Raw genomic sequence first — 25,826 nt, 5'->3', positions numbered from 1 at the left:
GTGCAAGTGAATGTGAGTGCGAATGGTTGTCTGTCCCTGTGTGTTAGCCCTGCGACAGACTGGCGACCTGTCCAGGGTGTACCCCGCCTCTCGCCCCATGAGAGCTGGGATAGGCTCCGGTGCCCCCCGCAACCCTGAAAAGGATAAGCGGAAGCGAATGGATGGATGCAGGAGATACAGTTTAAATGTATCTGAAGCTTAAACAAACGGTGCATTTATAACAGCTGATCTTGGTGTCAGCCAATGGCACACATCCTATGGGAAAATGTCATAAAGGGCACGATATCGATTTAGTTTAACTACAGTTGCTACTGTCTCTGTAAGTCGTTTTGCAACCCACCTGCACCCCAGCTCCTCCTTTCCAAGCTGCATCTGACTTCAACTGAGTTCAGTTTTATTAATATAGCAGCAAATCCAACACACAACAGTCACCTCAAGGTGCTTTATATTGTACATGATAATGTGTAAAAAACCCTTAATACTTAATAAAATGTATTTCTGATGCTGGCTGTGGCACTGCGAGTCTTGATATTGCTCTTCCATCCTAAGGCTTTGTGTGCAAATAGAAATGCAGGAAGTTCCTGGACCATACTGCCAAATATAAATGACTGCAGATTAAATCATATTTTTTGACTGCAATGGCCTTGAGTGAAATATGTGTATAAATACAAAATGTCACTGAAGACATAATTCGGTTGGTTAAATACTTCTGGACACTAAATATTTTAAAAAATAATAATAAAGCTAGCTTTAAATAATTTAAACCAAAGAACTAATGCTCGGTGCCACAGACTCGTTTTGAACATCAACTTTAAGTGAGATTTGCATCAGAGTGAAGTAACAGGATCAACAGGCTCTCCAGCGCCACCCAGGCATTTGGAATCAGCATGTAAGCCTCTCAGTGTTTTAGAGGGTTTACTGAAAACTGTCCATCAGTGTTGGTAGTTCTTCCAGGTATGGTGGTCCGATACAGCGTAGGCAGCAAGCGGGGAAGTAGCGGTCAGGCTGGAGGGCAGGATGATTAACCACTCCAAGCCCTGGCAGCATGGCCTTAGCAGCATATGAGACATGCCAGCCCAGTATAATTGCCTTATTAGGATAATGGTGGTAGTTACAGGCTTCATCTTCCTCCAGGTAATTCTAGCTATCTGCACAGTGAATAGAATTCAATACCTGCAAGTGTTTTTTGTCAAAGGGGTGCTTTAAAGTGGACATGCAGCCAATACAGGAGGATCTGTTTTTGTTTGTTTACACCAAGCATACGCAACAGAAAATGCACAGTTATTATGGCTAGCAAATCATCTTTTTTCCCCCTTCTCAGTGTTTTCTATTCATGAAATATATATATTTTGGCTGTTTTAACCTGACATGATAGATTGTGTGAGCTATTTGATAGGTTCTGTGGTTGGCAGGCTCACTGAATGAAGCTGGCCAAGTCTATCGGTCATTCCGGGTCTCTTGGACTCTTTAAAACCAGTATGCTGCTATTGGCTTAAATGTGTAGGGATAGTTGGCTCTCATAACACAGTCTAGCAAGAAGTAATTTGATCCATTGTTTTGCACAGTAATGTGCGCTTCAAGGCAAGAGCTGACAATGATGCATCCTGAATAATTTGGCGTTGAGCAATCTAATGTCAGGCCTGTGAAAGTTGCAAGTTGGACTCTGAATGTTTTACCAATTTTTGTCCCACATTCACTAATGCTTTGAAAAATAGTAAAGTGTCCCACTGACAAATTTAGAAACTCAGGATAGACTTTAAGCAAAAAAAGGACTGTTGCCTCACGGCAAGAAGGTCCTTGTTTTGAATCAACTGAATTAGGATTGTCTTGTTGAAATATAAAGTTTATACCAGCCGTCATGTGAACAGCTTCTGCATTTACACTTAGCAGAAATAAACCAAGTGATAATGATTAAGCCCTGTGTCAGACTGCCAACCTGTCCATGGTCTACCCTGCCTTTCGCCCTGAGACAGCTGGGATAGGCTTCAGCCCCCCCAAGCGGAAGAGAATGGATGGATGGATGATAATGATTAATAATCATAATGATCATCCAGTCTCACATGAGTCTAGATAAACAGTTTTTATTGTTTATATATTCTTGTTTTGCAACTTTCACAAAGCATTTGTGAAACATTGGTTTCGTAAATGTATTACATTTTTAAAGTTCTTTTTTACAATGACTTAGTAGCTTTAGCTTGTTCCCCTGATCAAGACTCACCGAACAGATGATGCTATTGTGGGACCTGAATGTGGCACTGAATAACATGAGTGCACATACAAGCGTGCACTTTTCTCCTTAGACTTAAATATTAAAATAACACGTTTTCTTTTCCTACAGGAAGGAGCTGTGGTAGCCCTGTTTAAGATCTGCAGACAGGACCGCTTCAGAGATCTCTACGCACACGCTTTAAGAACAGTGGCCTCCATCTGCTGTGTGGAGGAAGGCATTAACCAACTGGAAAAGGTAAAATTCTCCGCCTTACACACTCAGGTACACATGTATGTGTATAAGGGTGTGCAGCGATTTACAGATAAACTGTGAATAAGTAAAGGTGGCCCCAAAGGAAATTTGTCATTAGTTTGTGGTTAGAATGAACAAATCAAATAAAGTGGGGAAGAATAGCACATGTACCTCACATGCATGAGGCACTATTTCCAGACTTTCAAGTAATAAACAAAAATGGGTACACGCACGTATTTAAGATATAAGGGGAGTGAGAGATTACATCAGTCTGGAGTAAAAGTAAGTCAATAAAATAAATCCAGTAAAAACCGTGAGTAGCTCCAGTCCAGCCAGATGATGTTTGGCTGAAGTTGTAAGTCAGCAGTAAGATATGACTGCAAGGTTATATGTGTATGTATATATATATATATATATATTAGGGGTGCAACGATATTCGTATCGATATTGAACCGTTCGATACAGTGCTTTCGGTTCGGTACGCATATGTATCGAACAATACAAAATTTTTAATTTATTTTATCAACTTTCCTTCTGACGATGCTGTCTGTGTTGAGCGCTCAGTGAATCTGCGTTCGACTACTCCGCCTAGGCTCGACAGTGCAGCCTAGGCGGAGTAGTCGAACGCAGATTCACTGAGCGCTCAACACAGACAGCATTGTCAGAAGGAAGAGCGCAGGGCAAGCTAGCGAGACAGAAGTTAAGCTCTCCTTACAACATGGACCTCCCGCACCCTCATTCAGATCTGGCGTTTGGAATTATTTTGGTTTTCATGTGACGTATGACCCTGAAGGTAAGCGAGTCATGCACTAAAGTAAAACAGTATGTTGGATGTGCCATGCAATGCTCAATTACATGGGTGGGAGCTAGTGTGTTAGCGCAGTTAGCTCGTTAACGTGTTGGCCGTCTAGCCCCATGCACAGAGCGATAGGCGGTAGCTCGTTAACGGAGATTTGCGTGTTGTGGCGTTAAGGTCATTTCAACGAGATTAACCTGAAAGCACTAGTGGGAACACAACGAATATGACTGCACATTTACACCGACATCATCCTAGTGCAAAGACAAAAACAACAAGCATGCTACTAACTTTAGCCGAGTCATTTAGACAGCTGTTAGCACATGATTCTCCTTATATGTTTAATATGCTGCTGAGAATATAGCCCAGAAGAAGCGGATAGTATAGCTTTTATTTTGGAAAGAGACATTTCTCTGTAATAAACTCTCTTTTTCCAAAGATGAGTGATTCCTCAATCAGATACAGGGCTTGCAATATCGCTAGCCCGACGTCCCGGGGCTAGCGATTTTTCCAGTCGGGCTACCAAAATCTATCTCTGCCCTGCCCGTTGGGCTATTGTAGAAAGGAAAAATATATGTCAATGCTTTTGCATTCTTTCAGAAATGTAGCTGGGTAATTATGTCATTGGCATCGGTGAGCCACTGTCAATATGTGACATATTGAAGTCGCGTTTGAATTTGCGCTTGTTTTTTTGCTTTCACTTTGCAATGACAGCACTGATCTGTGAGTGATGATAATTTGTGCACCAATTCCTCTGACATCGTCTTATTAATTGTTAGCTTACTATGCAAACATGACAAGTGAAATCTCCCGCAGCAAGCTTAAACATGTGAGAGGTTGATCGCGCAGAGAATCGCTGAGCTTATGTGAGTGTGCGTAAAAGCAGCAGGATATATATTTGACTATGATGACCTTCACAGACAGATATATATTTTAGTTCTGCTGAGCCAAATAAGACAGGTCAGGGTGAAGAAGTGACAGCCAAAGAAAAGCTTACCACAAAACGGAGAAGTTATGACAAATCAGACTATAAGGCAAAAAGAAAGTGCAGCTTTATGGTTTCATGGACAAAAGAATTTCTGTGGCTGCAATATGACGAGCTAAATAACCAGGGCTGCACATAAGTGGTCCGCAGGTGCGCATTCGCTGTCAAAATAAAAAACACGCACAAGGGTTAGGGTTAAATTTAAAAACTGTACTTTTGAGTTAAAATATATATTTATAATTTTAATAAATGACAAATTAAAAAGGCATGAACATTTTTTTTGTATCGAAAAAATATCGAACCGTGACACCAAAGTATCGAACCGAACCGAACCGTGAATTTTGTGTATCGTTGCACCCCTAATATATATATATATATATATGTATGTATGTATGTATGTATGTATGTATGTATGTATATATATATATATATATATATATATATATGTATGTATGTATGTATGTATGTATATGTATGTATATATATATATATATATATATATATATATATATATATATATATATATGTCTGTCCTCTATGTCTGCAACATTGCAGACATAGAGGACAGTTACAAGTACCTGGGGATCCCGCAGGCAAATGGGAACCATGAAGAGGCCGCTAGAAAGGCTGCAACCACCAAGTACCTGCAGAGGGTCAGGCAAGTCCTGAGGAGTCAGCTGAATGGTAAGAACAAGATCCGGGCCATCAACACATACGCCCTGCCCGTGATCAGGTACCCTGCTGGGGTAATAGGCTGGCCAAAGGAGGAGATAGAAGCCACTGACATAAAGACAAGAAAGCTCCTGACCATGCATGGAGGGTTTCACCCCAAGTCCAGCACCCTGAGGCTGTACGCTAAGCGGAAGGAAGGGGGCCGGGGACTGGTGAGTGTCAGCACCACAGTCCAGGATGAGACAAGGAACATCCAAGAATACATTGGGAAGATGGCCCCAACTGACCGAGTGCTCAGTGAATACCTCAGGCAGCAGAAACCTAAGAAAGAGGAGGGAGACGAGGAACCATCATGGAAGGACAGGCCCCTGCACGGTATGTACCACCGGCAGATAGAGGAGGTGGCTGATATCCAGAAATCCTACCAGTGGCTGGACAAAGCTGGACTGAAAGACAGCACAGAGGCACTAATCATGGCAGCACAAGAACAAGCTCTGAGTACAAGATCCATAGAGGCTGGGGTCTATCACACCAGGCAAGACCCCAGGTGCAGGCTGTGTAAAGATGCCCCAGAGACAATCCAGCACATAACAGCAGGGTGCAAGATGCTAGCAGGCAAGGCATACATGGAACGCCATAACCAAGTGGCCGGCATAGTGTACAGGAACATCTGTGCCGAGTATAACCTGGAAGTCCCGAGGTCAAAATGGGAGAAGCCCCCAAGGGTGGTGGAGAATGACCGAGCTAAGATCCTGTGGGACTTCCAGATACAGACGGACAAAATGGTGGTGGCTAACCAACCGGACATAGTGGTGGTAGACAAACAGAAGAAGACGGCCGTAGTGATCGATGTAGCGGTTCCCAATGACAGCAATATCAGGAAGAAGGAACACGAGAAGCTGGAGAAATACCAAGGGCTCAGAGAAGAGCTCGAGAGGATGTGGAGGGTGAAGGTAACGGTGGTCCCCGTGGTAATCGGAGCACTAGGTGCGGTGACTCCCAAGCTAGGCGAGTGGCTCCAGCAGATCCCGGGAACAACATCGGAGATCTCTGTCCAGAAGAGCGCAGTCCTGGGAACAGCTAAGATACTGCGCAGGACCCTCAAGCTCCCAGGCCTCTGGTAGAGGACCCGAGCTTGAAGGATAAACCGCCCGCAGGGGCGTGCTGGGTGTTTTTTTTTTGTATATGTGTGTGTGTGTGTGTATATATATGTGTGTGTGTGTATATATGTGTGTGTGTGTGTGTATGTGTGTGTGTGTATATATGTGTGTGTGTGTGTGTATATGTGTGTGTGTGTGTGTATATATGTGTGTGTGTGTATATATGTGTGTGTGTGTGTGTATATATGTGTGTGTGTGTATATATGTGTGTGTGTGTGTGTGTGTGTGTGTGTGTGTGTGTGTGTGTGTGTATATGTGTGTGTGTGTGTGTGTGTGTGTGTGTGTGTATATATGTGTGTGTGTGTGTGTGTGTGTATATATGTATGTATGTGTATATATGTATATCTATATGTATATATGTATATCTATGTATGTATAGTTTATTTTCACAGGTGAAAATGTAAACATATATATATATAGTTAATGCTTCATGCAAGACACATGAGGTGGTGTCATTGCTGATGGTGCTAGTGTTTAGCAGTAATTAAAATTACATTCCCTAAAAATGTTGCTCATTACTGCTGGGCCATGTGAGACTCACCTCAGGTAAAGAGTATAAACATACTGCTGCTGGTTTCTACATTTGGCTGCTCTCAGTTGCAAAATGAAATGTGGAAGCTGTCAGTCAGTTCCAAATTTAACAGCAACAGCATTGTGTCTCACAGTAAATAATTGATATTCATGTGGCAGCTTTTCATTCTTCACAAGTCCATTTCTGACTCCTGAACAACTGCCTGTATTTTTAGGGAGTAAACTTTCAACAACAGTAGCTGAGCTGCGCACTTTTCTTATTTACTTGATTAAATTTTCATGAATGAGCTCACTAGCTCCAGTTACCTCAGAGCCGAGGACCTACTATTAAACACTGCTGTGTAATTTAAAGCTGAGGAAATGTTATATTGCGTAGGTGAGGGGGGTGCGTAAGCAAGGTACATGTTTTGCTCTTCTGGAAAAATTATATAGCGAATACACCAAAATATAACTCATGAATGTGTGTGTGTGTGTGTGTGTGTGTAGGAAATAATGTGAGACAGGCAGAGGAAAGACTAACGATACATCCATCTTTGTTCGTCCTTGTTCATTCTCTATGGAGAATTCAACCAAAATAAACAACAGACGCACCTGTGTGGGACGAGCGTTTACAGAAAGACAAATATAACCTGATTGCAGTGAATAATGATGCCACAATGGTGTCTGTTCACATATAGAGCAGCTGGGACAGCATGAATCATCCGTGCATGAAAACTCTTTAATGGGAACCAAAGTCCGCCCCAGATTAGCAGCCTCTTCCAGGGGGAAAAGCTGTCAGGCAAGTCTACGCTACCAACCGCTCACTGGCGATTCGCTCAGGCTTGAGAAACACAACTGTCACCGTTGAAGGATCAAATAAAGGGGGCCCATAACGCATCTGCAGTGCTCACTGGTGGCTATACTTCTTAGTTTTATCCCCAACCGGATGATTATGTAATCATAACATTTCCAGGTGAATTCAGGAAAGGCAAGGTTGGTTATTGATTCAGAAAAGATATGCTCAATGAACAAAGAAAAGGAACAGCTTTGCATCGTGGGCAGAGAGCATGGGTCAGTGCGATATTTAACTGACTGAAAGTGAAGGTTTCAACCCACACTCGTAAAATTTCAAATAAGAGTTCAATAAGCAGTGGCCACACTCGAAAAATATTTTATGCCCAAAATGCTGACTTTAACTAACCTGATTACTGAAAATGTTCCATGTAATTCTTTTACATAGGCACATTCTAAAGCAGCGGTCCCCAACCCCCGGGCCTCGGACCGGTACCGGTCCGTGAGTCGTTTGGTGCCAGGCCGCGAGAGTTGAGGCTCAGGTGTGAAATGTATGGTTTTCAGGGTTTTTATCGGTTTTCAGCATTATTTTGTTATCGTTTTTATCGTTAACTTGGTTTTCCTGGGTCTTTTCACGTGTGTTATGAATAAATCTTTTTTTTTTCGGTACCGGTACTAGTTTTATTTTGTTGTATTTATCCGCGACACCTTAAAGGCCGGTCCGTGAAAATATTGTCGGGCATAAACCGGTCCGTGGCGCAAAAAAGGTTGGGGACCGCTGTTCTAAAGTGTTAAAGTCTTGGAATTTGGTAAAAGGAAATTTACTTGATTGGTATACATTAATTTATACCAAGCATATTTCCTTAGTGATACATTATTTCAATAAATAACACTTTTATTTCACTTGCATTTTACTTGAAAGTATTCCTTCATCTTTATTGATGGTAAAGAATCTTTTTTTTCAGTGTGTAGGGTTGTACCAGGAGATTTAGCACGAAGTTGGCTATTGCAGCACCAAGACCTTATGAAATTCTCTCGGTTCTACAGTATGTCCTTTCCGTGATCTCAGTCACAGCAGGGATCTACCACAGAAACACTTCAAACTGTGAGCAGGTGTCTTAAACTATTTCTTTTAATATTCCTAGTAAAGAAGGAAAGTTATTTGTCATTGATCCTGATGATAAATGAGACACATCCTCTGGTCTGATAGACGAGGAGCTGGGGATCATCCTATTTTAGCGAGGAGGAGGAGTTAGGGAAGAGGGGACAGGGGAGCAGTCGATGAACGGAGGTGTAGAGAGTAGATTGTTCCACGTCAGTAGGTCGCGCTGGCACAGTGCTGCTGACGTCCACAGAGACAAAAATAGGGAATTGCCCTGTGAAGCTTGGTGCGTTGATGCTCGTCAGCAGGTATGACTGACAGGTGTGGCTGGCTGAGTGCTCCACTCGAGATATCCGTCTGCAAACTTGTGTAAACTGTTTTCAGGAGTGACAGCGAGCAAATTTGTTTTATCATGAATGGCAACAAAAGCTATGATTGAAAAATGACTGCAAACTCTAAAGTAGCTGATGTTTAGAATACTGCAGTTTTCCCGTGCATAAATTCAAGTATGATTAAAACGTTTAACTTGTAGTTCTGACTTTTTTCACAGTATCCTCTGACTTTCAAGTCTTACAGATATGAAAAATTTGTTCAAAACTACTGCAGAGATTTGCGGAGTAGCCGCTAACATCAGTAGCAATGTTTGCATGAACTGATCAACACTGCCCCCAAGTGGATAGAAACCTGTCCTACCTCTTTATTTCCTCGTTCCTCTACAGTCTTACAGCCACGTACAAACAAATAAGCAAACACAAATTCATTGGAGCATACATTAAATCAATACATGACCTCATGCCCACAAGAAAAGTTTTGTTTATAGGGATGAGTACTTCCTTCTCTCCTATAACTCTGAGTTCCTCCCTTACTTCCTCACCGATGATGCACACACTCTGGGTCGATGCCAGTCAGATATACAAGTTTCACAGCAGCACATTAACTCTAGTAGTTGGCCATTAAAAGGAAGTGGTGTTTTTAAAATATTGATGGCTTTATGGGGAGAGGTGCTGGCTTTAGTCAAGCTGATACCATGGAAACGTCACTGTCCGTCTGGACAGCCACTGCAAATGTGTTGTTAGTTGAAGCTCTTCAGCTTAGGAATCAGAAATGGGTTTTAAGAACCACATTGAGGATTCAACATGTTTGAGTTTTCCTCGCATCTGTGTTGTTTTGCCAGTGCCTGATCCTGAACCAAATTCTAATAAATAGAACCTTTAATGAAATGTTAGTAATGAATCCATATCCTTTACATTTTGTTAGTCTAAGCTGTTTACGATCAAGGTTAACGTGCTACCGTGTGAGACCAAAGATGACGCAGGCCACTGTATATCATGTGACGATAAACCATCAGTTAAAACCTCTTGTCTCACAGTGAAATAAAGTACATGTACATAGTTTCCCCATTCGCCGAGCAGCTATATTTCTGTTTGCGCGCAATTTTGGAATAAAAGAAATAAGACAAATAAGTGAGTATGAAAAGAATATGACTGCGTGTTTCCACTGCAGCAGTAAAACAGTCCCTGCTGTATGTCTAATAGGTGGACGGGATCCTGTGCCTGGCAGACATCTTGACTGATGACAGCAGCGTGGAGGCAGCCAGAGCTGAAGCGGCAGCTGTTGTAGCTCAGATCACTTCGCCTCACCACACATCCACTCAGCACCTCGCCAGCTTCCTGGAGAGCATGCACGACATTGTCACGGCGCTCATCAGTGAGTGGACGCAGTGGTGATGACCTCACCCTGACCACTGATTTATAGGAGGAAAAAGTTGTTTTGATTTCATAGAAAATTATGAGTACGTGATTGTTTTAGCACGAGGCTAAACTTTACTACCTTACTGAATTTCTTTTAAACCTCTATAAAACTCTAAACAAGAGAGGGGATCAGTCGTATATTTTGTGGTTTGCTTTACTTGCATTTTGGATGTTACAGTGTATTAATAATACCCCTGCAGTTTGGTACGTTACGTCTTTTTTTTCTCTCAGAGTTGTGTGAGACCGCATCCTGTGGGGAAGTGTTCCTCCTGGCGTCGGCTGCCTTGGCCAATATCACCTTCTTCGACAGCATGGCCTGTGAGATCCTCCTGCAGCTTAATGCCATCCACATCTTACTTCAGGCCTGCAAAGACCGCCAGAGAGTTGACACACCCTACTCCAAAGACCAGGTACATGTTTCCATGTATGCAATGTTTTTCTTACTCTAAGTGTCACATAATAATAATAATAATAATAATAATAATAATGGATTGGATTTATATAGCGCTTTTCAAGGCACCCAAAGCGCTTTACAATGCCACTATTCATTCACTCTCACATTCACACACATGTATGCAATGTTTTTCTTACCCTAAGTGTCACATAAAAGCAAACATACTATATAATTACACTATTACTAACAATAATGCAAAAATCAACCTGTTTTTAAGCAGTGCTCTCAACTATAGTTCTTTGCCAGACCTTTAATCATTTTGTTTTTGTTAAATCGTAGGTGGTGACAATCTTGGCAAACCTGTCTGTCTTAGAGCAATGCGCATCTGAAGTCCTGCAAGAACAAGGTAGTCTGTTTTCTAACTATAGCTTTTTATTCCTTTTTACCCATATTTGGGATTTTTTTCCCTGGCTACACTGCAGTTTAATCAAGGTAATACACTCACGGGCCTCTTCATTAGGTACACCTGTAAAATCTAATGCACTCTATTACAGCAGCTCTGAAATAAACTCTCCTTTAATGAAGCCTCTACATTTTCAGTTTTTGCTAATGTTTTCAAAAAGGTGATAATTTATACTGATGGTTAGTGTTGTTGTACTGGACTGGAGCATTCTTACACATTTGTTTCGCCCACCTCTTGTCCCTAAGAGGGTTCAAATATTAGGAACTCCTTTAAACTTAATACTCCACTAAACCTCCAAAATGAATATAAAACTTTAAATTAAATTAATGGTAGTGGAAACTACCAAACTGCTGACTAGATGAAAGTAAAAGTGAGACGCTTCAGTGTAATTCTTTTTTATTCCTCAGGAGGGCAGCATCACTTTAATTTCTGTGAACTAGCTTAGAAGAGCTGAAAACATCAGACATTGAACATAAAAAAAAATATATTTTTATTAAAGAGGTATTATTTGTTAAATAGAGTTACATAGAGATAATATGTGTTTTGTATCATTTTGTAATCCTTTCATCATTCCCATTTGTATTTTTTCAAACTCTTTTCCTTTTTCTGTTTAACGTATTCCACTGGCTCTGTACTTCTTACACTATAAAAGAGTGAGATAGATAGATGTGTCTGAGTCACTGTCTCAGTCTCACACTATCGAAGGTTGGCAGTTTCAGTCTCTTTTTCTGCTCATTAAGGCCAGTTTGATTTTATTTTTCATACGAGCACCTCAGTGAAAAAAAAAATCTGATTGTTTTTGTAACAAAACATTTTTATCATATATTAAGCAGCTAAAAATGATTTAGATTTATTATCTCTCAATGTCACTTTATGAGTTTTGGCCTTTGAATTATAGCATTGCCCTTAGGGTGTTAGCCTTATAACTTATTTTTCAGAATAATTTTGAAATATTATTTAACAATAACTGGCTGAAGGGCTGACTGACTGCCTTCAGTAATTTTTTTCTTTATTATACTAACTGCACTTTTTCTATATCCTTTCTCACAGGCATGTGTAGAAAGTTTTGCTTCTTTCTTTTTCACTTGAAACCTTGACTCTTGTGTAACTTTTTGTCTGGAAACTCTCAAGTCTCTCTAAATGTGTTGTTTTGTTCCTGCTCTTATATTACATTTTACATTTTGCTGGTTCCTATGTGTTATTTTCCTGCCTGGCTAATCTGTGCTGAATATTATATATTCAAGGTATAGAAAGACTGCTACTGTTGCTGGGAGAAAAACCATCCTCTTCCAGTCCATCAGAGGGCGCTGCCTGTGAGCGTGTCCAGCAGAAAGCTGCCGTCACACTGGCCCGACTGAGCAGAGACCCTGATGTGGCCCAAACAGCTATCCAGCTTAAAGGTAGTGAGGCTTTGTGTCTTTTGGAACACTTAACAATTATCTTACTTATTAAATATCGCATTGTACAAAATGTACAAAAGAAGTAAATGAAATGCATTTTGTACAAGGTGATATGTGTATTTAATTAAAAAAATTGTTAAATGTTCCAAAAGACACACACGTCCAATCCACACATCTGGCATAAGTAAACTAATATATAAAACACACACACGCACACATAAGTGCTGTAAGTCTGTCGGTGGCCACTAGAGGGTCACAGACAGACAGTAGGAAAATGGAAAGTATTTTGTTTCCGTTTTATCAGTTTTGTAGCTTTTAAAACGGAAAAAAAAAGTCTGTTTTTTGTTTTTTTTGTATATTTATGCAACCATCTTAATACAAACATATGCATTTATGCAATTCAATAAAATCTATTTTACATTGCGCCAATTCACAACAGTTGCCTCAGAGAGGTTTATTTTGCAACGTAAAGCCACTACCGTAATCAGATGATCAGCTGGTTTTGACTGACATAAGTAAAAATGATTTTGGCCACATAAAGATATTAGTTGGATGTCAAATCCTCATAATCAATACTCTTTAAAAAAAATGCCTGATAGACCAGACGGAAATAATTTAAGAGTATTGGTTGTACATATGTTATTCTGCATAGCTGATTTTTCTGAATCCTTTAATCTGAATTTGAAAAAGTTACATGTTTCATAGTCTGTATCAGAAGTGACAGAGCGACTGAATCTCTCTTCTTTTTTAAAGGGGTGGTATTCAATTTATTGATCACAGAATGCTAAAAAAGACTTTTACCCAGAAGTCTACAACACACAGCTACAGTTGCTCTGTTTGACATCAAAGAGTTGGACAAGCTGCTAACTGAAATGTTCCTCTGTTGTCTTTAGCTGTTCCTCGCCTTATTGAGCTGTGTCGCTCCCCTACTGAGAGAAATAACAGTGACTCTGTGCTGGTGGCTTGCCTGGTAGGTGTAAACCGTGTGTTTTTATTTGTGTGTGCACATACAAACCTTTACATATGTGTAAATTATTCTGTGTACTGAATACAAATACATCATTCAAACTCACAAACTGCCTATTTAAATTTGACTCCTAATATACTATACATTTTCAGCGGTAAAAGTAAGTGCAATACACCACAGGCCCACAATCAGTGCTCCTAATATTGTCCTATTTAATTACATTTAAAAGGCAATTTTTAAAAAGCGGAAAATATATCAACCTTATCCTCTCCAAGCCACGCTGAGAAAGCACCATTTCAGACGCTGCGTGTTTAAATATGTACATATCATGAATAATATCTCTGCTCATACATTATCATTCTGACCATAATTATTGAGAGCAGATCTTGGGGCTGATGAGGGGATTTGAAGCACATAATGGTCAGGAGCTTAATTGGGCTGCCTCGCTGCGCTGAGAAATGCCTTCTTCTTTACTGTAACCACACTCAGTCTATTCAAATTAATGCGATTCCATCTTATCCTTTTGGCCAAGGGTTAAGTAGCGCGTTTGTAGATGTTGAAGTTTTACCTTCAAAAGACGCCGAGCTTTGACAGATCATTTGTAATTTTCAACATAAATGTTGGAGGCTCTCGTGGCTGAATGGATTAGAGGCATCACGTGTAAAACTTGTACGCTCTTCAAATAAAGCGAGACACTGGGAAAAACAAAAAACAGGGTGATTTTAAAGAACTTCTAGCCCAGTAAAGGTTATAGGATTGAATTTGGTATTTTCATTACAGTTTCTTGCTGAAACTGTAAGGATGCATAAGTTTCTTTTTGGTTGTCAAGCCATATTATTCATGTGCAGTTGCCTGTATGCATGATTGCATATTTACTGTATATGTGCAGCACAATGATGAGATATGATAACATGAATGTCTGTGTGGTACGTGTGTTTGCTAACACGCTTACTGTGCATGTCTTCAGGCTGCTTTGAGGAGGCTGGCAGCAGGCTGTCCAGACAGCATCGAGGCAGCTGACCACCAGCAGCTGATCAAACCACGTCTAGTTGACTCTTTCCTGCTGTGTTCCAACATGGAGGAGAGCTTTGTATGATCCCCTGCACACCAAATCACCGAGAGTGAAGAACTCTCATTGTCAGTACAAAACCACGCGTGTTCTGAAGGAGTGTATCTGTTTCATGACTACAGCTTTGTTTGAGTCTAAATTTCTCGTTCAGTTAATAGGAAATAGCTGAATAGATGCAGAGGACATATAAATGTGTATAAATGTGTTGCATAGTGCAACTCAGTTTTCAGATTAAATGCAACAAACATGTATGTTGTTTTAGGAAAACGTGGGTCATTATTTCATGTTATTCTACAGAGAATTTCATTATTTCATTAATCATAACAGTAAGTATTTGTATAAGTAGATGAAACGTTTTGAAAAAAAAAATGCAATGAAATGCTTTAAATTTGACCACTGTGCAATTTTTTTTACATTGTTTCTGAAGCGTTTTGACTCTATAAAAGGTTTCAGAGAAAACTGTCAATCTGAAATGTCTATCATTTAAGAACTGAGATTTAGTTTTGGTTTATTTTATCCTCATCTTCTTCAAATAATAAACTTTTTCAGTGAGCAACCATTTTTTAAAATAACTAAGTAAGTAAATTATTACCACTGTCGTGTATGTTTTTGTTTGCTTTTGTTACAGTCATGTGAAAAAGAAAGTTTTTCTAAGTAAACTAAGCAGCCCTGTAATTTAATAGCTTAGTTTAATAGGAAACAACTCTAGCAGCAATAACTTAAAGGATGACTGAAATATGAGCTTATCGGTCTGTCAAATCATTGTGGAGGAGTTTTGGTCTATAGGCATTTGTTTATACACAGCTTGCTTAAGGTCCCTCCCACAGTATTTAATTTGGGTCGAGGTCTGGACTTTGGGTCACTGCAAGGCCTTGAGCCATTCCTTTTTGAGCCATCCTGTTGCTGATTTGTTGCAGCGCTTGGCATCATTGTCCTGTTACATGAGCCAATCTTGACCAAGCTGGAGCTGTCAGACAGAGGAGTTTTTGATCAACTCAGTGAATACAAGGTCATTGTTAATTGAGGATTATGGTGATAATTACACATGTAACTAACAGAGAGAAAAAAAAAAGTCCATTAATTAATTAAGAAACGGGTTAACCGCTAACAGTCATGGTTAATTTATCTTTCAAAGCTCCCAGACAGGCAATGTAAAGGAACCCAATTCTCCTATCTTCATTGTGTCTTAGTTAAAAGATGCCAAAAAGATGCTTTAGCCAGTGCCTTAGTGAAGGTCATTTTGGTATTTTTGAATGCTGTCGCTTATTGAATGCTGTAAAATCTTCTGTTTTGTTACAAAGAAATAAATTGTCTTTGGTCAGTGCCTGTTATGTGCTATGACAGTACATGGTAGCACAAGAGTGTATACCACACAGAAAGAGAGAAATGTTTTAGCCCAGTAGTTCAGAACAGCAGAATAAGTTGTGAAGCACCACAGTCTGTCTTTTCATCACATTTTACTGAGGTCAAGAGCAAGATGTTGTGAATTTTAGGGCTGTTAAGAGTGCTCTGTATTTATAATATCTATCATTATAGAAAATGAAATCACTAAACAATAAATACAAACAAATGTCTGGTTAATAGCCTATTATTGAAGACACGGTTTACTGTGTATTTAAATCATAAAGCAGGTTTAATAAATATATTTATAACAATAATAAAAGCTTTTCTAAAGAACCTACAGACAAATGTCACCCCTGGATTTAAGGTGTTTATCCAGTGTATTATATTCCAAGGTGTTTTCATTCAAAAGTCTGTAAGCACTAACGCCACCTGCTCAGCAACAAACTGCAGCTCAACACAACAGATAGCTCGCAAACTTTGTGGACTATTTAGCAAACCAGATATTTCCCCTGTAGTTGGTAGAGAGCAAATGCGGATCTGAAAGAAGGTAAATATTAGACTTTTACGCACCAGACCACACAAACGTACCTGAAAGAAATCTATCACACTGCTTGGGCAAGTAAGTAACTGCTAACAATGTAGCCAATTAATTAAAAGGGGCATGTCAGTACTATTTTACTACAGTACTGCCTATTGTTGCTAAATAGGCAAAAAAACAAAACACCAGATATGTGAAAAGCTTTTGAATGAGGCTCACAGGGAAACATCAAAGTGACGAGACTAAGAGATGGTGGATCCAAAGATTTACCTATTGGTCCTCGGTGCACCACCGAGTTCTCTGAGAGAGAGTCTAAGGAGCTTGGAAAGAAAAGCGTCTGGACTTCTTTAAATTGCTTGAAGACGTTTCACCTCTCATCCGAGAAGCTTCTTCAGTTCTAGGGTCAAATGGTGGAGAGTCCCAGATTTAAGCCCTGTCCACCGAGAGGGACAATGGACCCCCTAATGATCCTCTACCTAATCACATGAGCCAAGGAGTGAAAATGGGTGTGGGTCACAATCAGCCAAGGTTTCAGGTGAGCTCATTGTGAAACCTGGCCCCATCCTCTCATGTGATTTCCTGAGGTCAGATGGCCCAGGATGTGAGTGGGCGTCTGGGAAGGGATCTCAAAACTGGATTATAGATGGCAGACAGTTGGTGTCGTAAACCACCGCCTCTGTTCAAAGATGGTCGCTCACAGTGGACATAGATGGCTTCTTTCACTCCTCTTTCAAACCATCTGTCCTCTCTGTCCAAAATGTGAACATTGGCATCCTTGAAAGAGTGTCCTTTATCCTTTAGATGCAGATGGACAGCTGAGTCTTGTCCCATGGAGGTGGCTCTTCTATGTTGTGCCATGCATTTATCAAGTGGCTGTTTGGTCTCTCCAATGTAGAGGTCTGAGCATTCCTCGCTGCACTGTACAGCATACACCACATTGTTAATTTTGTGTTTAGGAGTTTTGTCTTTGGGATGAACCAGTTTCTGTCTGAGCGTGTTGCTGGGTCTGAAATACACCGGGATGTCGTGCTTGGAGAAAACTCTCCTGAGTTTTTCTGATACACTGGCTACATAAGGGATGACAATGTTGTTGCGTCTGTCCTTCTTATCCTCCCTCGCTGGTGTCTGGTCTTCTTTTCTGTGCATCTTTGCTGACTCGATGAAAGCCCAATTAGGATAACCGCATGTCTTAAGCGCTTCCTTTACATGTGTGTGTTCCTTCTTTTCCCCTTCAGGCTTAGAGGGAACATGTTCTGCCTGGTGGTGTAGGGTCCTGATCACTCAGGTGTCATCTACATATCTGTACCAGTGGCTGGGTACTCTCCCTTTAAAAGAGCCAGGAGCCTTTCTTTCCACTTCTTCCATGTAAAGGTTGGCTACAATAGGTGACAGCCATGTTTTTGCCTGTAGAAACCTTTGTTGTATTTGAAATATGTGGTGGTGAGGCAGACCTCTAACAGTGTGTGATGCTGTCTCTCTTTGAGAGAGAATTTTTCCCAAGTTGGAAAAACTTGTCATCAAAAGTTTGAGAATTCATTCATTTACAATAGCATTAAAAAGGACCTAACACCTCCCTATTATTGAAGAGTTAAACATTAAATTTTCACTAATGATTGGGAAATACACCAAGTAATAGGAAAAAAGATGTCTGAGTGTCGATCTGCAAAATGTGTCCTTTGTATTGCCATCCCTTTGATAAAAAAAACACTCAGCTTTTTTCATAAGCCTTCCTCTCCTTGGAGAGACAATTGAGGGTCTTCTTGCTTTCACTGTAGCTTCTTTTTCACCTAAGGGCACTAATGCTGAGCCTGGACTTGTAACACTCCAACTCAGCACTGAGACAATTGAGTTGCTTTGTGTGTGCGCATGTGTGTTGTCCAGCATACACGTGGGACTGTGTTCACAGGCTTTTGTGATAGAATATGCTCCTGCCTCGCTTTGTTGAAACCTGATGAAATATGTATGAATAAAGAGGAGGACTAAGCAGACAGCCTAAAAAACACAGGTTCTTTTGATATTGTTTTGGTTTGACCATGATCATGAGACCAAGTATTGTAGCTTGTAGAGTTTTTCTCAGTTTCTTAGCTCTTGAACTTTCACTTTCCTCCCTCTACATCATCTTCAGTAGTCTGTGTATGTTGTTGCCATTCTTTTGTTTTCTTTCAGTAGCAATTTGAACATTTTTAAGGGGGTAATTAACAAATAAAAAAATCAGCAAACCATCCATCTCTATTTTCATCAAAAATGGGAATGGAAATATTTGTACCCCCACTTGTACTATGCTAAACACTTTTCCAAACTATAGCTATATATACACCTGGCATTTGGGGAAGGAAAAGGATCAGAGGACTTCTAATGCAAGAAGACACTTCTCTCTGGCTCCCGTGAGACCTGAATATTTTATGTGTCACATCTTTTGCTTGGAAAACTTTTTCTCTGTCTTCCTCTTTTTATTTCAGCAAACAATGATTGAAATTTCTCCTTCTTTAAAAAAATGCTTTCAGAAGTTGATAGAACTTCACTTCTCCAAAACTCACAAATTAGGAAGAAATAATGTGTCCAAACTTTGTAGATAATTTCTTTTGGTCAAGGGATTAAAATGATGCAAGTCTGCATATTTTCAAGATGCATATAAAGAAATGTGAAATCTTGTTTCTGTTGTTAGACAAACTGTATCTTAGGCTATCTAAGACCCAAGGTCTCCATCTATAACATGAAATGCCATGTGTTTTTTTTAAATAATTGTAAGATTACTATAGCAGTAGGTGCTTTTTAATAAGGCTTTGGAAATAATAAAATTGACAGCACAAGAGCAGCAACTACACTGCATCTCTATTTCCCAACAAACATGCTTGGCTCAGTTTACCTGTAAAGCAAAAGATCAGTGGTTCAGTCCTGGGCAGAGACAAAAATCCCTTTAGGGTTGCTTTAGGAAGGGCAACTGGTGTAAAAACTAAAATGAGTTTTTAGTGCAACCTGCATCTTAGGACACATCGTAGGAATAAGAGAGCAGCTGAAAGTAACTCTAGAAGTGTACTTTTAGCAGCTTTATTAGGGCGTGTTATTTGCATACTGTTCTGCTGCATCAATGAAAGAAAAAATGTATTTAGCTTTCAACAGATCGACCTGTAGTGTTTCTAATTGTGGTCACATTTGCTGTCTGGTTTACACAGGCTTCCTTTTCCCAAATGTTTTACTAAGTGTCTCAATAAAATGTTGTGGACATTAAGTTGTTGCTGTTGACAGCACAGATACTGTATTCACCTTTTTTTTTTTTTAAACTCAAGAGACGTAATTTCACATCACTTGCAATTTTCCAGCAGCAACAGACTTTTAGCTTTAGTTCTACATTCTTTCCATGACTCTTCCAGAGTAAAACAAGCTGCCGTTGAGAGACTTGTACTTTCAGACTAGTTTTACACCATTCCTTTGGTTGAATGAGCTCATTAGAAAAACCTAAATCAACAAAAACCATTAGTATCTGTTTATTTATCTCAGTCAATGCACTGCTAACATTTCTGCAACGATACACGCACGCACACAGAGACACACACGATCCCACATTAGTATCATCTTGCAGCACATATAGACCTCAGAGTATAACGACTAATTATGACTTAAGTGCCATCACTGTTGGACAGCCAATTAAAGAGTAATATTCCTGTTTACTGATAACTCCCCAGTTGGCCTCTTTTGAGGACCCAGTGGGATTTTAATTGCTAAAATACAACCACAACGCTGAGAGTAATTAATATCTGCACTTGTGGTTGCAACTTTTGGCCAAAGGCAGTGGAGGGTAAAAGCTTAATGCCATAAAAATGTCCAAGAATGTGTGCAGTGCAGAAGCTCCCTTTCATAATTTTCTTCTGTGTCTTGAAACTGCAGAATGAATGCAAGAATAAATGTTATGCAATGAAAACAAATCACGCGTGGGCAAATGGCATTTTCTTCTCTTTCTTTTTGTTATAAGTACTTTGTCAGAAGGTAATTCACCACTAAAAACATTTTGTATGTCAGCGTCTGTTTTTGTTGGTTTTGTGATTATGAATTTAAGAGTTTTACATGAGCAAACACTTGGATCTGCACGTTATTGATTTCACAGTAATCCATTAATCAGTCTTTACAGTGATGAATCGTGGTTGCTTTATTTAGGGGTACTTTGGGAGGCAGAGTCCCATCAGAAAAAATGTCTTTAAATAAAATCTGAGTGATCCCTAATATACATTTTAATTCAGTCCAGTTCAATTACATTTAATTTATGTAGCATCAAATCACAACAAATCTTACCTTAAGGTGCCTTAGTATGCATGGTAAAAACCCTACAATAACATAGAGAAAAGCCCAACAGAAGATCCCCTATGGGCAAGCAATTGGTGACAGTAGTAAAGAAAAACTCCCTTTTAACAGGAATAAACCTCCAGCAGAACCAGTCTCTAGGAGGGACAGCCATCTACCACAACTGTTTGGGGGTGAGGGGACATACACCAGGATTTGCGATCCTAAACATAGGGGCACCACTACATGTATGTAAAGGAAGTCTGTCTGAGGCACAAATGACAGTTGTGTCAAATTCTGAACTTTTCATAATAGTTTAAATAGAATCTAAAGAAGAAAAGACTAAAAGCCTTTAGACTTCAAACCTGTTGCAAAAAAAATATGAAATTACAACTTTTTTGGATGCAAATGTGTCGTTGAATGTATATATACACCTAAAGTGTTTAAATTTTGTGAAAAATTTGACACAAAAAATGCACAACAAAAAAATTGAAGTAAACATTAAGAGTTGATGAGCTGCGTCTGATGTTTCTAAACAAAACAAACAAAAAAAAGCTATAAATTGACTCGTGAACAAGACCCTGAGATACTTGAACTCAAGTTTAAGTATCCCCCACAGTTCCAACCCAGAGTGGGCACTGACCACCCAAGCAGAAGCCTTCTGCCACTTGGCTACACCTAGGAAATTATGAACAGAATTGCTTCAGTTGAGTTACTCAAAAGCTTCAGTTGAGTTTTAGAAAAAAATTCCATCCCATGTAAAACACATTGTAGTTTTTCCCTATGTTTTTGCCGCTTAATAGGACAAAGAGAACTTTCCACTCGCCGACCACTTTTGATGTAGTATTTTTTAGTGAAAGAAACTTTCCATTGCACCATTCAAAATTCAGCTAAATGAAAAAAAAGAGGCTTCTTAGGTGCAATAGCAAGGATCAAAGAACATGAGGCAGCATGTACTGTCAAGCAAACTTTTTTTTCACCGGCCTTCAAGGTGAAACAAAACCCTTTTTTTCTTTTGTGTTCTACAAAATGATTGGTGGATCACTGTGTTTTTGTTCAGTTGTTGCCTGAGTGTGCCTTAATTTGTGCGTGCCAGGTGGGACAGCAGGAGGTCCCTGTGTGGGTCGTAACTGACTCTCAAATAAATACACCAAGCCAAGGCTCAAAAAGCTCCTTTTTTTTCTTAAGACCTGTGGCCTTGATAAAATGTTCAGCATATTCAGTGCTGTAATTTATTTTCCACAGTAAAAGTAAAAGATAAACAAAAGTTAATTTTCATCAGAAGAAAATTAACATTTTGAATCTTTTTCTTTCACCAAAATCACTGGATGGAGACCAGCATGCTTCTGGAAAAAGGAATGAATTAATGAAATGTGGTGATTAAAATTTGAGCAGCTACAGTCTAGTTTCAAAGGGTGTTTTTATTATGTCTGTATTTATGCATTTGAGTGAATCTGTGTGTGTGTGTGTGTGTGTGTGCGCGCGCGCGCGCGCGTGTGTGTGTGTGAGAGAGAGAGAGAGAGAGAGAGAGGAAGAGAGAGAATGAAAGAAAGACAGCACTGGTCTTCAGGGACTGGAGAAACTCCGGCAGCGAGAAACTGCCTTGAACATCGTGTGTGCAAACACATAATGTATAAGCAAACATGTTTGTACCTCCAAACTCAAGAGGACCCTCATTGAAACTATTAATTTTATTAAATTCATGTATACACACACACACACACACACACACACACACACACACACACACACACACACACACACACACACACATACATCAGTGAGCAATTCTTATTGCAAGCACCTGAGAAATAGAGCTAATGTTAACTGCTGACAGCAAAGTGCAAGTTGACTCAGTTGTTTAAATTGCAGTTTTACAAACTACTATGGTGTAACATTTTCTCATAAAGCTGGTTCTGTGTTGGTCTCAGACTATGTGTCATGTTAGGTGTGTGACAGGCAGAGAGAGGGCCCAAAATGCAGGACTTGGCAGACTGACTTAATGGACAACTGCTTTATTGTAGGTTGAAGGTTGACAGAACAAAATAAAGAGCAGAACTAAGCTGGAGAAAGCAACTGAAATGCAAATACAGACTAAGGAGCACATATAACATAAGGAAGGAGACGTGACAACTTGACAGGGGGACAAGGAACTGACACAACCTGAACCGAGGACTTAAATAGGCATGAGGTGTATTGCGACACAGAATTGAATTCAGAACTGAATTCTCTGCACACAGAGGAAAACTTGTTTTGTTTTTTGCTTTTTTTTTTTGTCATTTGAAAGAAAAAAAATAAAGTCGATATAAGTCTTTTCTTTCTCATGGCAGTATGTTTAAGTTAAAAAGAATATAGGGCTATTCACTGGAGGAACATAAAACTTAGCTATATTTTCATACTTACAAGTATGTGAGCGGTGAAACACATTTGCCATAAAGTTGAGAAAAAGTCCATTTTTAGTTTTACTCTGACTGAAATGACTAATTAGCAGTGTACCATCTCTCTGGAGACAATGTGCCTTTGGTTTGCAAGAGAGACACAAACACAGATTGATTCCAATCAAAAGTTCATCAGTCCCAAGCAGATATAAGAAGTGAAATAACTTTTGAGATAAACATTTGTACATATGTACACCATGGTCTTTTAATTCATATTTAAACAAAGGTATAGTTCAGAAAATTCAGACTCAAGTTTGGCTTACATACTGGAAGCCTTGTTCCTCCTGACCCCATGAATCTCTGTACAGGCAGCATGGACTGGACAGCAAACACTGTTACAGCAATGTTTGCTGTCCAGTACACTGTTATTGTGAAGCAGCCAGTGACGTCAGAGTACAGCAGTGCTGTTGTTGCACTGTATGTGAAAATAACACTCAACTCACTAACTGCCCGTTTCCATGACTTGAGTAGTCCTCTCTCTGATAGTATGCTCTTTTAAGTTTCTAGTGACTTAGTCAGTGTAAAGTCATAACTGCATTTTTGCTCATCAGACTCCTTCTTAGATCAACATGGGTGTGAAATATGCTTTGTTCACGATTACAGTATGATTTTCAAGAGTGATTGAAAGTTTGTTTCAAACTGTTTCCTAATCAGACTTCGAGGCATTTACTGTAATTCTGGAGGAAGCATGGAACAGAAACCCTTATTTTGTTATTATTTCTTAAGTCACAAAGTACCCTGATTAAATGTGCTGCTTTCCACCCCCATTGGTGCTGTTCAAACACTTTTGAGGCTGAATAAAACTGCTGAGTGCATTTTCTATCCCCCAAAACACTTACAAGTCTGAGTCCTTTTTTCCATGTATGTTTACTGGTTCTTGCCACACACTTGAAATTAAATCTTTAATGACAAAAAAAACCCCATCAGAGACCCGCCTTTCAAAACTGTAGCATGATAAGGGGTCATATCTGTGAGAAAACCTATCCTTAATCCTGAGAAGCAGCCTAAATATATACTTTATCACTTTATGTCTTAACTCTCAAACTTTACAAAGTATTTCATTTACACACTGCATAGACAATCAAATACAGTAGCTGCATGTTCCTGTGGTTATACGCACACACATGAAACATACTTTGATTATTGATTTTGTTTTTCATTCTGTCTTTAAAAAAACACAGAAACCTGATGTCACCCTTACAGTTTTTAATACACTCAGCTGTGCTTCAGCAAATGATTACTACACCCACTTACATTCATTGGCTGGAACCCTAAAGCTAACTGACCTAGAATCCACGATCTATGTTCCCTAAAACTGAATGTAGTTGAATCTCAGCAATGTCTCCCTGCAAACAGACTAATGCCCCCACAACATTAGAAATACATATAAGTACATGAACAAATATAAGTACATGCGTTCCTCTCTTTGGTCCTGTGAGCTCCATTCAGCATTTACAAGCCACCACAGCACGCTCTCTCCACTTAGGTCTTCCATTCCACCCAAACCCACACACCCCGATACACACACCCCCACACAGGAGATCCTTCTGTCCTCTTTCTATCCAACACCTCTGAGAATTTGTGGAGAGATTGTTTCTCCTACAGACGACCAGGCAACAGAACTGTATTTGTTTTTACTGTATCGCTGCCCATAACTGCAGACAGTAGCAAACCGCCAGGCCACGTTTGTGTAACTGTCTGTGTCCACAGTTATGACGGAGCATATCATGTAACAGCCTCAGAATCCATCGCCTTTAGTTTTTATATGTCTAACAAGGCAGAGTTTGTTTGACACAGTTTTAGCTTGGCAGCAGGCGCTCTTCTTCTCTTGGGTATTTATATTTTCAAGAGCAAGATTTATTTATTTTTTTAACTTCCATAAAAACTCTGGTAGCTATGCTAACAAAGTTTATATAAATAAATAAGCTACCATAGCTTTTTAAATTTACTTTATTTAGATTTTGGTACTCATTTGAATTGCTTTTTGATGTGCTTTAAATCAACGTTTTCCAATTAAAAACACAATTAGATGACAGCGTGCCAAGTTAGACAGTTGCCAGCTGATTCCCAAAACTTTTCCACAAACAGAAAAGTAAACTTTGCCTTATCTACTGTAACATCCTGTCCCCTAAAATGACTTATCTGGTTAAAAATTAAGAATGGTTTGTTGATTGAGTATGACCTCTTGGAGGGGACATCTGGTCATGTGTGACTGTTGGTTTATACAGGTGTGTGTACAAGTATTTTCACACATGTACTGTATAAAACAGAGCTGTTGGATTTGTTAGACTGTGAATATTGACACAATAATAGTATATTAAGAATTTAATGATTAACCCACTCCTATATTACATTTATTCTACTGCATTGCAGGACAAGTCAGTTTCTAAGAGACAGGTTTTCAGACAAAATAGGGTTTTGACCATTACATAAGTGAACAGCCTTAAAAAAAAAAGACTAGAACATCCTCAGAGGTAAGGAACAGGCTATTTTCCAAAACAAAATTTACACCTTCAAAAAAAATCCACAAACCAAAAAGTCAAATAAGAAATTCTGCAACCTCAACAAAACAAAACAAAGTTTAAACTAAATGGTACAGTAGCTGATGAAACCAAAATGTACATGTAAGGGACTTAAATATTAACATATTAACTAACTACAGAGAAAAAAAACCCTATAGTAAGTCTTACAGCTACTTTAGCTTACCAT

At 39.4% G+C, this 25,826-nt stretch overlaps 1 protein-coding gene and 1 pseudogene across 3 annotated transcripts in view; one reads left to right on the top strand and one right to left on the bottom strand.

Moving 5' to 3' along the window:
• The window catches only part of insc (INSC spindle orientation adaptor protein), a 59,290-nt gene extending 42,897 nt beyond the window's left edge, over nt 1-16,393 (top strand). For all 3 annotated transcript variants that reach the window (XM_085412911.1, XM_085412910.1, XM_085412909.1), the window contains exons 7-13: nt 2,339-2,464; nt 10,014-10,185; nt 10,461-10,639; nt 10,963-11,029; nt 12,331-12,486; nt 13,380-13,456; nt 14,421-16,393. In XM_085412911.1, coding sequence (XP_085269037.1) covers nt 2,339-2,464; nt 10,014-10,185; nt 10,461-10,639; nt 10,963-11,029; nt 12,331-12,486; nt 13,380-13,456; nt 14,421-14,549 — 906 coding nt within the window. In that variant the 3' untranslated portion in view covers nt 14,550-16,393. The remainder of the gene's footprint in view (nt 1-2,338; nt 2,465-10,013; nt 10,186-10,460; nt 10,640-10,962; nt 11,030-12,330; nt 12,487-13,379; nt 13,457-14,420) is intronic.
• Nucleotides 16,394-16,880: 487 nt separating this feature from the next.
• LOC146665307 (uncharacterized) lies at nt 16,881-24,612 on the bottom strand (annotated as a pseudogene).
• Between the last annotated feature and the right edge of the window lie 1,214 nt (nt 24,613-25,826).

The sequence above is a fragment of the Rhamphochromis longiceps genome, linkage group LG7 (assembly GCF_057381845.1).
Source record: "Rhamphochromis longiceps isolate RC_006_pf linkage group LG7, R_longiceps_female_GT1.1, whole genome shotgun sequence".
In the NCBI taxonomy this organism is placed as follows: domain Eukaryota; kingdom Metazoa; phylum Chordata; class Actinopteri; order Cichliformes; family Cichlidae; genus Rhamphochromis; species Rhamphochromis longiceps.
The sequence above is the reverse complement of the archived record's forward strand: the minus strand, read 5'-3'. Positions and strand labels throughout refer to the sequence as shown.